The 16,065-nt window shown below is 34.6% G+C and overlaps 1 protein-coding gene across 1 annotated transcript; it reads right to left on the bottom strand.

Annotated features, from left to right (window-relative positions):
* Positions 1 to 345: 345 nt before the first annotated feature.
* LOC144446716 (PWWP domain-containing protein 2A-like) lies at positions 346 to 15,601 on the bottom strand. Its single transcript, XM_078136537.1, has 3 exons — positions 15,425 to 15,601; positions 13,701 to 15,266; positions 346 to 761 (listed from the first exon to the last, which is right to left on the bottom strand). Exons 1-2 carry the CDS (start codon positions 15,568 to 15,570, stop codon positions 13,718 to 13,720), a joined length of 1,695 nt encoding a protein of 564 aa, XP_077992663.1. The 5' UTR covers positions 15,571 to 15,601; the 3' UTR covers positions 346 to 761; positions 13,701 to 13,717.
* Between the last annotated feature and the right edge of the window lie 464 nt (positions 15,602 to 16,065).

Raw genomic sequence — 16,065 nt, 5'->3', positions numbered from 1 at the left:
CAGCTTCTAAAGTTGTAAAATTGTGTCAATTCTGTCAAAACATGTCATGGAAATAGTACAAACTCAAAGTTAAGGGTTCAATAACTGTGTAGTGAGCTTTCAAAATTTGAATTTTGATCATAATCTCTGTACTTTGTGAGTTTATTTTTTTATTTCACATTTTATCAAATCAAGCCATGATTTTGGCTGTAAAACATTTCACTATTTAGCCCACAAAGGCTTGAAAGTCATTTCTGCCATATTACAAAAAGACAGACACAATTATTCTTTCTTTCCCCAAGTTGTTCATGTCTAAAGGAACTATTTCAGAGATTTGTGTCTTCTAATGAAATATTATTTGGGCACTCACAAGATTATTTCAGAAATCAACATCAAAATACACAAACCAAGCCAGGCTTTTTTTTACAATGATTTTTGTCATGTTGTTGTATCTCACAACTCACCAATACATGTATTATATATCCTTACATCTTTGAAAATCTAAACCTATATATGTCAAGACAACCTTGACCTTGTATAGTCTGTCTGACCTTCAGACCTTGTAAACTCTGTGACCTTTGACCTTGAAAAAGTCTGTGTGATCTTGCAGGTCAAAAGGTAACACAGTCAATTATACATCTGTCATATTCAATAAAACACTGAGATGTCTGAAGAACTCTCTGATTATGCAGTAACTTGTACAAAAGACATCTTCCTATTGACAATGATACTTCAAAATATCAGCTTCTTTCACAGGTTGCCATAGATACAGCAATAAACATCTGTAAATAAACAGACAAAGACATGAAGTCAATATTAGAGCACCAAACAGCTACAGTACTTATAGACACTAACTGTATATTAATATAGACATGTCTATGACAAATTTGTTAGCATTGTCAGCATATTAGACTGGACAAATTCCCAACGTATTCTTTTCATCTTTCCTGTGTAAGATGATCATCTCACATCTGTCACTTTACAGGCATGATTTCATGTAGTTACTTGTATCATAAATCTTAGGAAATTCAAACCACTTTTCAATTTGTATTAATTTGCTGTATAACCAGTTTTTTTTTGAGTTTGGTGAAATGTATCTCATTAATAGTGTAGCCTTTTTCCTAGGTTTTTCCCCCAGCCTTAGTCCTTTGCATTTCGCCTTGGATTTTACGATAGTTTCCTTGAGAAATGGTGTTAAGCTGCTAGAATAATCACCTCTCCTTTATGCCAGGGTTCAAAACCTGTAACACACACACAGTGAAATAGTATGGATTTCATGACATTTTCACCTTTCTGTTGCCGAATTCTAAAAACCTCTGACGAACACTGTGAATGGTATGAATTTCATGACATTTTCACCTTGCTGTTGTCAGATTCTAAACCTTCACAAACACATGACATTTTCACCTTTCTGTTGTCAGATTCTAAAAATCCTAACAAACACAGTATTATATATGGATACCAGTCCCTTAAATCAACTGAACTGAACAGTCTCTTCGAATCTATGGTTCATGATGATATTAGACAGAACCTCAGTGTATTAAAAGTCGTATGGCATACATACACAATGTACTGTGTGTAGAAGCAGTATCATCATCATCATTGTTATGTTCTTGTCAATATATTCATTATATATTTGCATGATAACTACAGCATTTTGCTGTTTTTATCTCTAACTGTGTACAATATTTAGTACAGTGTATTTACCAGGACATAAAGCACGAAAATCTGACCATTACAAATAATACCCATTGCTTGGAAACCTAACCAGTCCTACTGAAACTGTTCATTGTTGTCTAGAGAACCAAACCATGGCAACCAAGCTGCTGCATGTACATCTGAGAAACATATTGCGATGGTGTAAGGTGAGAAACCAAAAGTATGAGTAGGTTGCCATGGTGACAATGTTTCAAAAACCCACATAACTAAGGTTATTGATGATTAGATTGCCAAGACAAATGGGAAAAACCTAACTATACAAGGGTAACCAAGCTGTCCGGTCCTATCATGTATGAAGAGTAGGGTAGCAAAGTTTGATGTGCATTTGTTGTTTGTTAAGTCACACTGTTTCTTGATGTCTGGATCCATGAATCAATACGTCCTGTGTTAGCAAAGATACTACACGTGGTATCGAATTGTAAAGAGAGATCTTGAGATTTGATGCCACAGATAACACTAGTTTAGTCCTGTGTAGGAAACCATCAAATATATACTGATATAGTTTAACTGTCTATGCTTGTACATTTTGTACACTGTCTATACAGGACTTCCAGTGAAGTTGTCATTTTGCTTTAAAAACACAGGTTGAAATTTGAAGATAATGAGTGTGTTTTGTAAATTGTATGAACTCCCTAATTACAATCATTTAATGCCGTCTTGGATGAGTACATATTTTATCAAGTGCAGCCATTTAATGAGTAACTGGGATCATTCATTTATTCCTGATGTAGCTCGGTCAGACACCTGTCTTTCATTCCTAATTTAATCCTAATCTCACATCGGTATTTACAATGTAAGACACTGACATAAGATTAGATACATGACTGAAGTCAATGACATTAGTTAGGACTCCTGTATTTCATGATATCTAAATTCAATTTCACAAATATGATAATTCATAACAATACACTATCATAGTTGTTGTTTACTGTTGCAATTCATATCATGTGATGCATGTATATACGACTATACACAAGAACTGCCAATGAGTGAACATAACCTAACTTTGAATTCTCAGTATTTGTCAAGGCATGAGGTAAAATGCTATTGCAGGTACCAAGACTTGACACAAGTTTGAGTTGACTGGTTTACGCAATCAAACCCATACAACTTTCATAGTAATCCTTCTATATACCTTCTTTGACAAACTGTCTAACTGTCATGGCTGACCCAATTCCCATTCTAATGTCTTGGCCCTTGATCCCATTCAGGAGTAGATACAGTCTGACCTTTGACACTGGAGGACGCATTCATACAAGTTTCTTGTTCAGTCCATTTGGTAATTGTGTCTGGAAAAACACCCTTTTCAATAAAATCCCTTGATACAGGGAACAGTTCAGGTTTCTTTTGACAAAGAATGCACAGCCACAGTAGCAGAAATACATCACCATGACGGAGTCACATTTCTGTATGTTTCCTGCCTAACTGTATGTTTTATTTATTGCACATGATGTCATCATGTACATATCTTGCTAATTTGGCATACATTCCAGGCTGACTATGGACAGATAAAAAATATGCAGATGTAAATATCTTATGTAATTGACCGAAGTAGTCAATAAATACACAAATATTTACCCATAATACATATCAAGTACACTTTGTTGTGTCAATAGTTTATCTCATACATGTATATCATTGAATGGTGTCTATACATTCAGTGTGGACTGAAACCCATGTTTTAATTAATGCAGGACTAGCAGAGTATCTAATAGTGTGAGGACTTGGACTATCATAATATAAGCACTGGATTCTAAGTACATATTAAGGTTATTAGTTATTTGTGTTTTCATTATGCTCAAATTTACATGTACATTTCGTTTTTCTGTTTTCTTATTAATGCAAACAATTGTTGTTAGTTGTTTTCTGACTATGTAATCAGTGTTAATTTGAGCAACTACAGTCACAACATTTTTTATGATATGCAATTCGATGCTTTTGAAATTGAGTGGCTAGACTCGATTAGTTCTATCAAAACTATTTTCTAGTCTCTCACTCACAACTTGAAATCGTTTTCCTTTTGGATGTTATCATTTATTTCTTTTCTGTATGTTTATTTGTTGTGGGGAATAAATCTCAATTCAAATTTCAATTCAATTCAATCATCTCCTATCACAACAACAGTCAAATAGCCAACACTCCAAGAAACTAGGCTGGTGCATGACATTCTCAATATTACAAATGTATATGCTACAAGAGTATCCATACACATATCCAGGCCACTTTCATTGACACCAATGACAATACAGTTCCATATATCATGTACAAGTAGTTATTGGGATCTACATATACTTCATGATTGAATCATGGTACCTGCATCTACCACTTACCCACGTTACCATAGCAACACACCACAGTGACACGGAACAAACTCCATGCAAGAAGATATACTTTGATGATAGAATCATTTCTGTATCTGATGTGAGATCATTAGATGAAATAAACTGATAAACTAGGTATGATATTTTGGTTTTTCAAATTTTGTCCCGCTATGAAATGTTAATTTTGTTCGTCATCAGATGTTAAGTTGTAATTTGAGTAGCTACTTGTATATCTGGTAAATACTCGATACTGGTGACGACAATAAGTGACTGCCTGGGCTATCTCCTTCTACCATGGTACCACCTGATACAACATACTTGCTTTCTGCTGGTGATATGTCAGTTTTTAGGCAAGAATGCACATCTGGAATGTATATGTATTGTACGTGTAGTTTCTGAAAAGTTTGACAACTTTCCGGCCAAAAATTATATCATTGAATCTTTCACTTAGTTTATGACATCTTGACATATTTTCCTGAATCCAGTTACAATAGCGATGATTTAATAGATATAAGTAAGTAGAATACTAGTAACTCTTCATACAAAACAAAACGCAAATATTTCTGACCTTTATTTTATCCCTTTAAGTTACATTGGCCATATGGATGAGGATTGGGTGTTTACTTTGATTTTTAATTTATCAAACAATTCTATCATGGCGTCCTACTTGAAAAAATCAATGTGAAACAACATAGACCAAGTCTGTATTTGTAACTCAATGCATTAGAAAAACTAAAAAATGTGTAAAAAAGTTTGTTATTGTACATAGCATAACAAAGATCTTACACATTCATCTATGTTTTACAATTTAGTGTGTTACAAACAAGGACTTGGTCTATGTTGTTTCACATTGATTTTTCACGTAGGATGCCATGATAAAATTGTTTTATAAATTAAAAATCCAAAATAAATACTCAATCCTCATCCATATGACCACTTTAAGTTACTAGTACTTAACAGCTGTACCCATACACTGTGTCATATTTTCATAACCTGTAGATATTTAAACAAATGTATCTGCTGTTATTCCAATGACCCAAAACAACTTCAGAAATGGTCACAAACTATTTTAAATCATTTCTACGAAATTTTAGTAGAATTTTCTGCAATAATTTTCTGTTTAGGTTAACAGGTAATCATATGGTTAATAAGAACTATCTGTCTGTGATGGGTATTCTTGTTCTAGGGTGGAAACAGATGGATTTTGTACCTTGACCTTTCCCTTCGTCAATATTTCCTGGAATTCAAAGTATGTCTGTGTATAAAAGGATACAAATTAAACCACTATAATTAGACTTAATGGTATGATTATACTCTGGTGGAATAACCAAAATGATGTTCACTGAGATATTTATGTATTATTAGGCTTATATTTACTACTAGTAAAGTATGACTTGAAGAAATACAGCATAAATCAACTTAATGTGAGTGTTTGAACTTTTAGCTCAATAATTCAACTTTACTAAAGATATGAGTTATTAGTGTATACTTATTGTATGTATGTATGTATGTATGTATGTATGTATGTATGTATGTATGTATGTATGTATGTATGTATGTATGTATGTATGTATGTATGTATGTATGTATGTGTATGTGTGTATGTATGTATGTATGTGTGTATGCATACATGTATGTATCATGTGTGTATGTATGTATGTATGTATGTATGTATGTATGTATGTATGTATGTGTGTGTGTGTATGTATGTATGTATGTATGTATGTATGTATGTATGTATGTATGTATGTATGTATGTGTATGTGTGTATGTATGTATGTATGTGTGTATGTATACATGTATGTATCATGTGTGTGTGTGTGTGTGTGTGTGTATGTGTGTTCATTTCGTGCATGTGTATGTGTGTATATATGTATTATACACACAGATATGTATAATGTATGCATGTATGTGTTTTTTTAATTTTTTTTAAGTTACAAGCGGTGTGTTAGTCCTTTATGTGTTTTTAATGTAATGTAACAATCGTAATTTGACCATTAGGTCACAACGTTTCGAAATAAACCGTTATTATTATTATTATGTCATATAGTACAGTAGCCAATATTTGGCTCGACAATGTTGTTCCTGTGTGTAAATTCAGATACAGCCTGTAGCCAAGTCCCTGTAGCTAATATGTACTTGTATAGTAGTAGCCCAGAGACTTGGCACTGGCTTTCTGATCATCTAATCTTCACCAACTATGGTGGATTGAGATTTGAATGCCAACCAATTTTGGGGCTATTTGATGGCGGATCATTAGATTTGAAAGCTACTCACAAGACTCTGGCTGTGGGCTAATACTAAATAATGATGTCATGAATTTTACCTTCTGAATAGTTTACAGGACTTACATCTAATAGAGTTATACTGTATTGTATTTTTATATGTATAATAGAGATAGTAGTTATTTCATTATTATTATTATAGATTGGTGAATAACACATGAATGTCAAGGTTGATATTGGATTGCATATATTCCTATCACCTTAATTTTTATGTTAGGTTTTTGTATATTTGCAAGGGAGAATAAATTACATGTTTTGTCATCTTTATTTCAGCCATGATTTTCATAAAACATAAACTATATGGAGAAAGTTGACATAAGAAAATTATTTCAATTACAGATTTCAGTTTTTATAGTAAATTGTACTGTAGCTCTAGTTGACATTTGAAGATGAAGTTTTGTTGTCAGTGTCTGAGACTCTTAAGTACCCAGCAAAATATTTGATTTCTGGAACAGTTACTGTACAGTACAAGTTAATTGTGTTGGTAGCTAGTGGGACTGTCACTTTATTTCATCCATAGATGGATATATTACTATGGCATATATTGACATAAGAAATTGAGAGACTGGAAAATATCATAGAGCAGAGAATTTGTAAACTCCACTGAATAGTTTTCACCATAACTAGAATGGGAACTGTATTGTTACATGTATGTTTGTTTTGTACAATCAAGTATGACAGCACTGGCCATTTACATCAATTCTGTGTTTCATATCTATACTTTTTCCTTAACTACATGAAAAGTGTGCTTCTGACCCCCTCATTAGTGGGCCTTTACAGAGGTGGTTGAAATCTGTGTATGTGTAGAAAGATGAGAAGATAACAAATTTTCATACAATTTATGGTCGATAAAAGATGAACAGACAATGACACAGTGCAAGTGCATATGGTGAGGGGCCCAGCAAGGGGGAACACACACTATAAACTCAGGGTATATATAATTTATGATCATTATGTGAACTTTGTTACAAAGTGGATCTCCTACATGTGAATCTAGGTGACCTGCTAGTTCACCCCTGCACATCAAATGTGTACATGTGGCATTTGTAGAGTACACATTTCTGATAAAACTGAAGGCCATGGATGCAGTGATGACAGTTTACAGTATCAAGGTGGCCTTGTGCTTGTCAAACAAAAGTCCATGTCCTTGTATAGCATTACACAATACACAGACTGATACAGCATATCATATAAACTTTGTCCTTTTTTCCCCTTTGATGAATAGGGTGTCTTTGTTATGTTCATACCCACTGAAAGAAAGTTTTGTGTAAACTTAAGAATACATGACTGCCCTTCAATAAAGCCACATTCATGTTTATTTAAGACCTATCGCCTATGTATTGTATACTCAAGATAAGACATTTTGTCTATTTTCAACAAATTTGCTGATATCTAAAAAAATGTCACTTTGTTTGATTTGAAGGGTTATTCAAAATCTTGATAAAAAGTACAGTTCTCATCATAAAAAAAACCCCAAACCCACATGAGGTTTGACAGCTCTAAAAAACCACAATCATACATGTACATGTATATAGTCTGTGGTACGGATTGATCTCTTTGTACAGAGAGATCTGTGAGATTCAATGCCAAATACAAAGCTTTAGACTTATTATACAACGTATTGCAGTACCCTACAACCATATATTTTGACAATAACCTTCCTTCTACACTCTCATTCTTTCCAAATATCAAACAGAATAGTAACCAATCAGTGGTGCAGTGACAGCTTTACATGACCTCCTCTAGTGTGGGCTGCCTGTCATAGAAAAAAATTGATGACTAAGTCCCAACTTCCTTCTTAATTTAAAATGAGTTTTTGTTATGTACCCATCTTTGTATTGTACACTGTATGATTCAGAGGTGAATGATCTGGCTAACATTACTGCATACATCACATATATACAACTATGTTGTAGCCTGGAATCCTTGCTGTCCTGATTTTTTTAAAGTAAGGGTATTACATGATGTTAATACCGTGTAATAAGTATATGTACATCAGCTTATAAGCTAACACATAAAGCTTCTACAGACATCCAAGTAAGATATTTACCCAGAATCTACAGTGTAGACAAGAAAGAAAGTTGATGCATGTACCAAAGTTTTAAAGACATTTTGTAGGGATTGTGTATCTTCACTCAAAGCCCTCACAGACATCCATGTACATTGGAAAACATTCAACCAGATTTGTTTTGACGACCACAAAGAAGGCAGATGTACATGTATGTTAAGACAACATCATTAGGATGGGTGTTAAAGTATATAAATTTTGAACATTTTATCTACACTGTTTCTCTGACAGAAAACACACAACCACATCTGGAAGTCAGATTTCTCCTGAGGATTTCCATCTGATATTTTAGCTACTGGGTGATAACTTGACACCTGATTCTAATGAATTTTTTTGAATTCTACTTTCAGAATTTATCGTATCATGTTTACATATCCACATGTACATGTACCAGGTGTACTTGTGACCATATAATCCATATATACAGTACGAGGAGATTATATTTCAGAAACAAAATATCAGGGACATAGTCTAGATACCGTACATGTGGGCTCATTTTCTATAATCTCTCTCCATCGTATAGTCAAATGGCTTTCCCTAGCACGACATTTCGGTCTTACCTCTGACAGCAGTAGTTTAATAGCACTGACATACATTTAAATGTGATGTTGTTATCTCGCTCTCGTGTGACTTACTTTTATGACGGGAGGTTGAGTTTGTAGTAAACTGAACGACATAACCGCCTGACCCTGTATGATGGATTACTACAGACATGCACTGTTCAGCCTTTCCTCAGCAGGAGGTTTAACTACATGTAGATTTTCAGTAAAATTTATCCATTTGACTATGTGTGTGGAGAGAAAGATTGTAGAAAATGAGCCAACACATGGTTGCTAGATTATGAGGGACACGATCGTGCCACGTCATGGAGAAGTGTTCATGCTACGCTTGGAAACTTACCAAGTGAAAGATACTTTGGTAAGGGGGTATTGGAATATCAATGTTTACTTGTGCTTGTATCTACTGTGGGGTTTTTTTAAAAATAAAGAAAAATATGGTACACTGATGACATCAAGTCATATATGATGGGACAAGCTAACAACTTACCAAAGATTTGGTTTAGAATATGTAAATTACTAGAACGGTCACATGACTAAAATTGAAAACAATGTTGCTCTTCACGATTCATAGTGTGTGTCAATCTAGTATTCACTAACACATTCTACCACTTGAAGAGGAGTGCAACAAACCCTTGACAAATATGGCTGAAAAAATTGTCAACACAAATATGAAATACATGTATTAAATATCTGTATAATCTGACAATTGATATTTCCTATAACTATGTAATGAACAGCTGTCAGAAAACGTTATCCTTTAGTAATACATTATATAATATACCATCAGTATGTGTGTGTGTCAGCATATAAGCATCTATCCTGTATTTGTACAATATAGTACTTTAGTACACATGCTGACATGCAAGTTGACACTACAACAATACCTAGTAAGATGTCACCACTGTTATTGTCATTCTTTCACACAATACTAAACACAATGGGTGCCATTCAATACTGTCATTTCAACATGTTTTAATTTGACATAACAATAACTTCCTATCTCTGGATATTTGGTGAGGCTGTTGTACTTCATTACAGTACTCTTAATAACTGGTTATTAGATATAAAATCAATCTGCGTTGATCAGATAATATTGTCCAAATACTGATATACTAGTTTCGAATTATTAGTGAATTAGTTCATATCAACAATACATGGTTTTTTTATTCTGTGATGTCAGCTATATACACTAGTCTAGATGTTATCCACGGCTTTGAATCTCAAATTCTCTCACCAACCTTAGATACTACTATCCATGGCTTTGAATCTAAAGATCTCTCTTCCCCAAACATGCATGAAAAAAAAGATTCACGTCATGGGTAGAATCTAGACTCTAGACCAAAGATTCAAAATGACAAATAGCACATACACTAACTATACACCCACAAAGGTTTATTAATCTCCAAATCTATGTTGTAGGAAAACGAAGTGATTACATGTAAAAGGATACGGGATAATAGAGTGAAGTAACAGCAGTATCCTGATTAGGAAGTATATTTGTTTCAATATTAAGTTATTAAGTCTGCTGTCAACATCCAAAGATATATAGTTCAGCCCCAGTATCTTCACTGGAGAAGATATAGTTTGATGACAGTAATCTATTATGTCACCAATACAAATCCTTGAAAATGTCTTTGTGTATATGCTGTATGTTTCGGTATACATGATGTATGTTTAGATGCACATATTGAACCTTTAGGTGTGCATACTGAACATTTAGGTGCACATACTGAATGTTTTCAGGCACATGATTTATGTGTGTGCACATGTTCCTTACAATAGTCCAAGCTTTTACAGAACAGCAGAGGTACCATTTAGCCTGGAATCCATGCTATAATCCCAATCTGGATGGATTACAGGCTAAGATACCATCCTATGATTTGCTGAAAACAACAGACAGCAATCAACAATACATTATTTTTGTATGTACATTTTTGAAATGGTACCTGTGTCTTCCGGGGAGAACACTGTGCATGCTAATGCTATTGCCTTTTTTACTGGTACCACTCTGCTGTATCTATGGTGTTTCATCTCTTCACATATGCCCAGAGTTGTTATACAGACAGACATGTTTCTAGTTTGTTAGAATGTGTCACCACATATGGACATATCTGACAACATGCAAGTACATCTGGTACATACCGACAGAGAAATGTATTAGTTTGCCCTGTCTACGTGAATCATACCAAACAAAATGTTTGCTATGGAATCTATACATACAGTTGGAAGATAGCATTCCGTTGTCAATACAATCAATTTTATTTTATTCATTTGACTTCACGACATGGTTTTAACACTTCGAAAAATTAGGAAAGTGATATCGTTTGAAAGTCAGGTTGGAATTTCTTCTAAGTGTAATATTGTACTAGGATAAGTTATGTAGCTTGGGACCATATCTATTACAAGACACTTAGATCTAGGAGTGCAAACTACACTGTATGGTACTAGTATGACCTCCATATCTATACCACTGGGATAACTGGTATAAGGACCGTTTCTAAGAATTGTCTTGTAAAGGCAGTCAACAAGTACCAAGGTCATAGTGTCACTGGGGATGATGACATCCTTTTGTAAATTTTACAACCACGTTACGTTAAATTTTATAACTATCTTTCCAACCCATCAAGTATAATAATACTACTGACTCATGTAGTTATAATTAATCAGTTACACAACTTTTCGTAGATTTCATTTATGTTTGTTGACCATATTTGGTCATACATAGCAATAGTCAACACCTCTTGCCATTACACTTTTTAATTTTTTGTAGATTTAATTTATGTTTGTTGACCATATTTGGTCATACATAGCAATAGTCAACACTCCTTGCCATTACACTTTTTAGTGTACATATATTGACGTTTTTATACAACATTTTACAACTTTAATATCAATTTTGTCATCAATTTCAACTGATCACCTATTATGAAAACAGCTTGTAACAAGTTCCTATCTTCATAGAAATTACATGTGTTATGTATGTCAACAACAAGGAAGCTTTGTTGTATACAAACATCAAGATTCATTGTTGAATGTACTTTAATCTTATCTCATGCATTTATAAGTTTTCTCATGCATTTACCTTGACTACTAGCACGCTAAAACCACAAACCTACTGTTGAATATATTGGTGCTAGAAATATCCGAAAGTTAAGATGAAACTGAACATAAACTTCTATCTGCATTTATGGTATATAATTATGATTTACGTCCTTAAATAGTAGATGGATTGAAATGTCATTCGTTTCCTTGTTACCATTCCAAAGTAACTATATTGTATTGTCCTATTGACTCTTGGAACCATGAACAATGTATTCTCCATTATAATTTACATTTGTACATTTCCAAATGTGATCTAATGATTTCACATACTGTCACGTCTTCATTTTATGTTTATGTCTGATTTCCTCTTCACAATGTGACAAAGAATACACACGCCTTCACATAACTAGTTCTGATCATGGGATACAAAATAATAAATCTAATATCAGTACATGTGTTCATAAATGTATCTCAAAATTGTCTTTGGTATTTCTCACACCAAGCTTTAATGTGAATGAGTACACTTATCAAGTGTAACTATGTTTCGTAGGCTTGCATTGTTAAGTATCTCTGTGCAATGTTTGCAGTTCTGTAATACATTGACTATATGTAAATTATATTTAGACTATAAGATGGACTCTTCAGCTGTTTTCAAAATTCACTTATTTTCAACAAATTTTGTTTGCCAAACCACTTTTCTCTTGAGTTTTGACCTTATCAGATTCCAATAAAATTATTGTTTAATATGGATTGCAATTTATTTGCACTGGGAGATTGTATGCCCTGTCAACAGGGTACATCAGTCTTATCTCCTTCATGAGCATGCATGGCGGCCATATTTGATAACATTTCCCAAACCAAATTGCATCCACATTTACATCCCAAATGAAACTCAAAATATAATGAGGCCTAGTACAGTAAGTGACGCCTACCAAATTTACAGTTGTGAGTTACTCAATTTACATGTTCCAACGTCTACTGAGCCGTTTAGAGTGTAAAGGGTGACATTACCCCTTACATACTAGATGATTTCTATTTATAGCCCACAGGGCAGGGTGAATGCATAATAGGGTTCACTGTGTAATGAGGTGCTGTCACTTTAAACCTAACAGACAATGTCTTCTCAGTACATTTAAATAAATGGTTCAAATAACACTAATTTTGGGACGAATGTATTTGTCATACTTTAAGGTATTTGCTTGGACTGTTTATGCTGTGAATGTCGTATAGACTGCTTCAGTTGATTGATTTGTGAAGAAGATTTTGGTGGCAACAGAGAGAGAGGGGTGTGTGCTTGTCAAAAAGGCAGCCATGTTGGTAGAGATCAACCAACATACCATACCAGATTACAAGTTAGAGTGCTAAGTGTATGCATACTCACCAAAGAGGTCATTGCCATTTTCCTGTTGCTATTGAGGGATGAAAAAATGTACAGAATTACAAGCATAAACTATGAGGCTATCGTGCAACAGTAAATTTACAAAATTTTGCATTGTTATATTCCGAAATTTTAATCTTGAATAATGTATTACTGCAGTGTAAGAAAAAGAAGTGTATATAGAAATTACAATTTATAATGTGAAATTTAGCATTTCATTCTTTTGACTGTCATCATTTTTGCCCCTACTCCAAAATCCTCACTGTGCACGGACAACTGTTTCTTTTTGGTTGTAATTCTGATTGGAGTACAAAGATGTATTGGTGAAGAAAGTGTAGACATACTTACCCTTACTAAATATTCATCTACGATACTTCAAACATTGTGTTAAGTTGCTTCACTTCACGGGATAAGTCTTTACATGCCTGCGTTGCTTGTTTGATAGCTTCACGATATGGCCCTCTTTTCTTCTTCTGGTACCTTTGGTTGAACGATTGCAAAAATGGGAACACATCTTTACAGGGCATATACGATGCTGTTGAAGATGCAAACCATGCAATCTTGGCTTCTTGGTTGAACATTGTACCAGAATCATTACGACTGATTGTAATGCCGACAACACGACCTGGCCACCATGGAAAGCCTTGAATCTTTCCCCATACCACATCACCAACACATGTGGTCCGTCCATCTGTTGTAGTACACTTGGTTACATTTTTTTTGTGTATTCTAACAGTTAAAGGAGGTCTTGGCTTATTTTCCTGTTCTAGTCGTTTCTCCCTTTCCTCTCCATCTGCATCAGAACTTGGGAAATCATATGGATCACCGAGGGCACTCCTTTCAGATGATTGTTCACTACTTATTGATACTGCCGAATCATCGGAGTTTTTATTTCTTTGAGTTGGTAGACTAGCCAAAACAGGTTTCAGAGATTTTGACTTGTCCTTAGATTTTTTTTCAACTGGTTTCTTAAATTTAGTCCTAAAGATTAACCGATTATTACTTGTGTCAACATACGGTTTATCCATGTCTAATGGAGTTGGGGTGTTCTGGTTGCTAAATTCACTAGTTGCTGTTGACATCTCTGAATCAGAGTCATCAAAGTCAAACTTATGAAACACTTGAGGTTCTTTGGAGGAGTGATTCACTTTCTTACATTTGTCTTTTTGTTTTGTGTCTTTCACAGGATGTTGACCAAAATTGTTGTCTTGTGGTTTGTGAAGACCGTTCATCATTGGAGTTGTTGTCTTTTGTTGTATGGTATCTTTGGCCTTCTTCAGAGCTCTTTTAGCTTTTTCATGTTCGTGATTTTTCACTCTAGTTGAGTTACTGTGTTTGATAGTTGTATGTGTTCTTGGTGGAATCTTCAAAACTCGTCCTTTACCATGTGGTGTGGCAAAGGATATTTTGATCAATGGACTTGTCTTTGTAATTGTCTGTGTTTCCACTTTAGTCTCTCTTTTCTTCACCCGTTTTACCTCTCTATCCTTACCTGCAGTTGATTCAGCTTTTCTTTTCCTAATGTCTACTTTTGCAATCTGGTTAGTTGCAGCAACAGTTCTGTTTGTTAGACCACTTTTTGCAATGACAGAGTTTTGGCTACACATGTTTTTACAATTTGAACACAACACTTGCCTTGGTCTCAATCGAATATGCCTCGTCCTTTCATACTTATCCTTGGTGATATTTCTAGACACATACCTCCGTGGTTTGAGGATAGGTCTTGGAGGAGGTTGCATATCTTGCCCATATGTGTGTCTGTAACTGAGGGAGGACGACTCCCAACCTTTTCCATTTTCAGAGGATTCGTTTCCATTTGCGAGCAGCAGAGTTTCTGATTCTGGCGTATTCGTAACACTGATTTCTGCCTTCAATCCTGATAATCTCGCAGCTGGGATACCAAAAGGTCCACCACTGAAACACCAATCATACGAAAAATGTGCTAAAGTACGTCAAAAAGTCTGGACTTCGAATTTCTTTTCTTTAAAGTAAATGACAGAAATTTCAAAACTTGGAATCTTTCGATTTCACTATCCCGTTTCGAAACGACCAAAAAACGAACAGTGCATTACCTTTTGGACGTATCTAGCAGCACTCCTCTGAATATTCGCTCGCCGTGGTGAAACGACACAACAAGGAGGTCTTCCAGAGCTTCCTCGATTTGTACCCCAACTTCAGCACCCTTTTTCACGCCTTCCATGATAGTACTGGACGCCATTTCAACCCAGCATGAAATACAACAACATCCCTGATCCCGTACCACGCATGCGCAGTTCAATACAGAGTGGTTTATATCAGCCCCTTTGTGGTGGCCCCTCAGTTATGTTGCTCGAAATAACGCACAACAGGGATTTTCCAATGACAGAAATATTGCAAAACTATAGAAAACCCGGATAATTTTCCAAATAACTGGTCTCGGACAATTTGTAAATTTCTATTATTCACTGCTGTGTCCAAAATCAAACTACAGGAACGTTTTATCATTGTTTTTCACTATATCACATTGTACTTGCTCAGTCAGTACATTTCCCAATATTAAAAGTAGTCATTTTAACTTTAATTGATCAAATTCAAGTTTTCACTCTCTACAATCAAATGCTAACATTTTAAGAATAAAACCAGAGTAATTTTTTGTAGAAGTGAAAATTATCATCTGGATCTGAGGTCTTCACAGCCTAGGCAAGCAAAATTTTGAATCACAAATATACTTTGT

This window comes from Glandiceps talaboti, chromosome 15 (assembly GCF_964340395.1).
Source record: "Glandiceps talaboti chromosome 15, keGlaTala1.1, whole genome shotgun sequence".
Classification (NCBI taxonomy): domain Eukaryota; kingdom Metazoa; phylum Hemichordata; class Enteropneusta; family Spengelidae; genus Glandiceps; species Glandiceps talaboti.
The sequence above is the reverse complement of the archived record's forward strand: the minus strand, read 5'-3'. Positions and strand labels throughout refer to the sequence as shown.

Bases quoted from the DNA above. Each gene is read 5' to 3' on its own strand.
- LOC144446716 (XM_078136537.1), bottom strand. From the start codon at position 15,570: ATGGCGTCCAGTACTATCATGGAAGGCGTGAAAAAGGGTGCTGAAGTT. The intron at 15,267-15,424 runs GTAATGCACTGT...TTGGTGTTTCAG, and splicing joins CTGCTAGATACGTCCAAAAG to TGGTGGACCTTTTGGTATCC.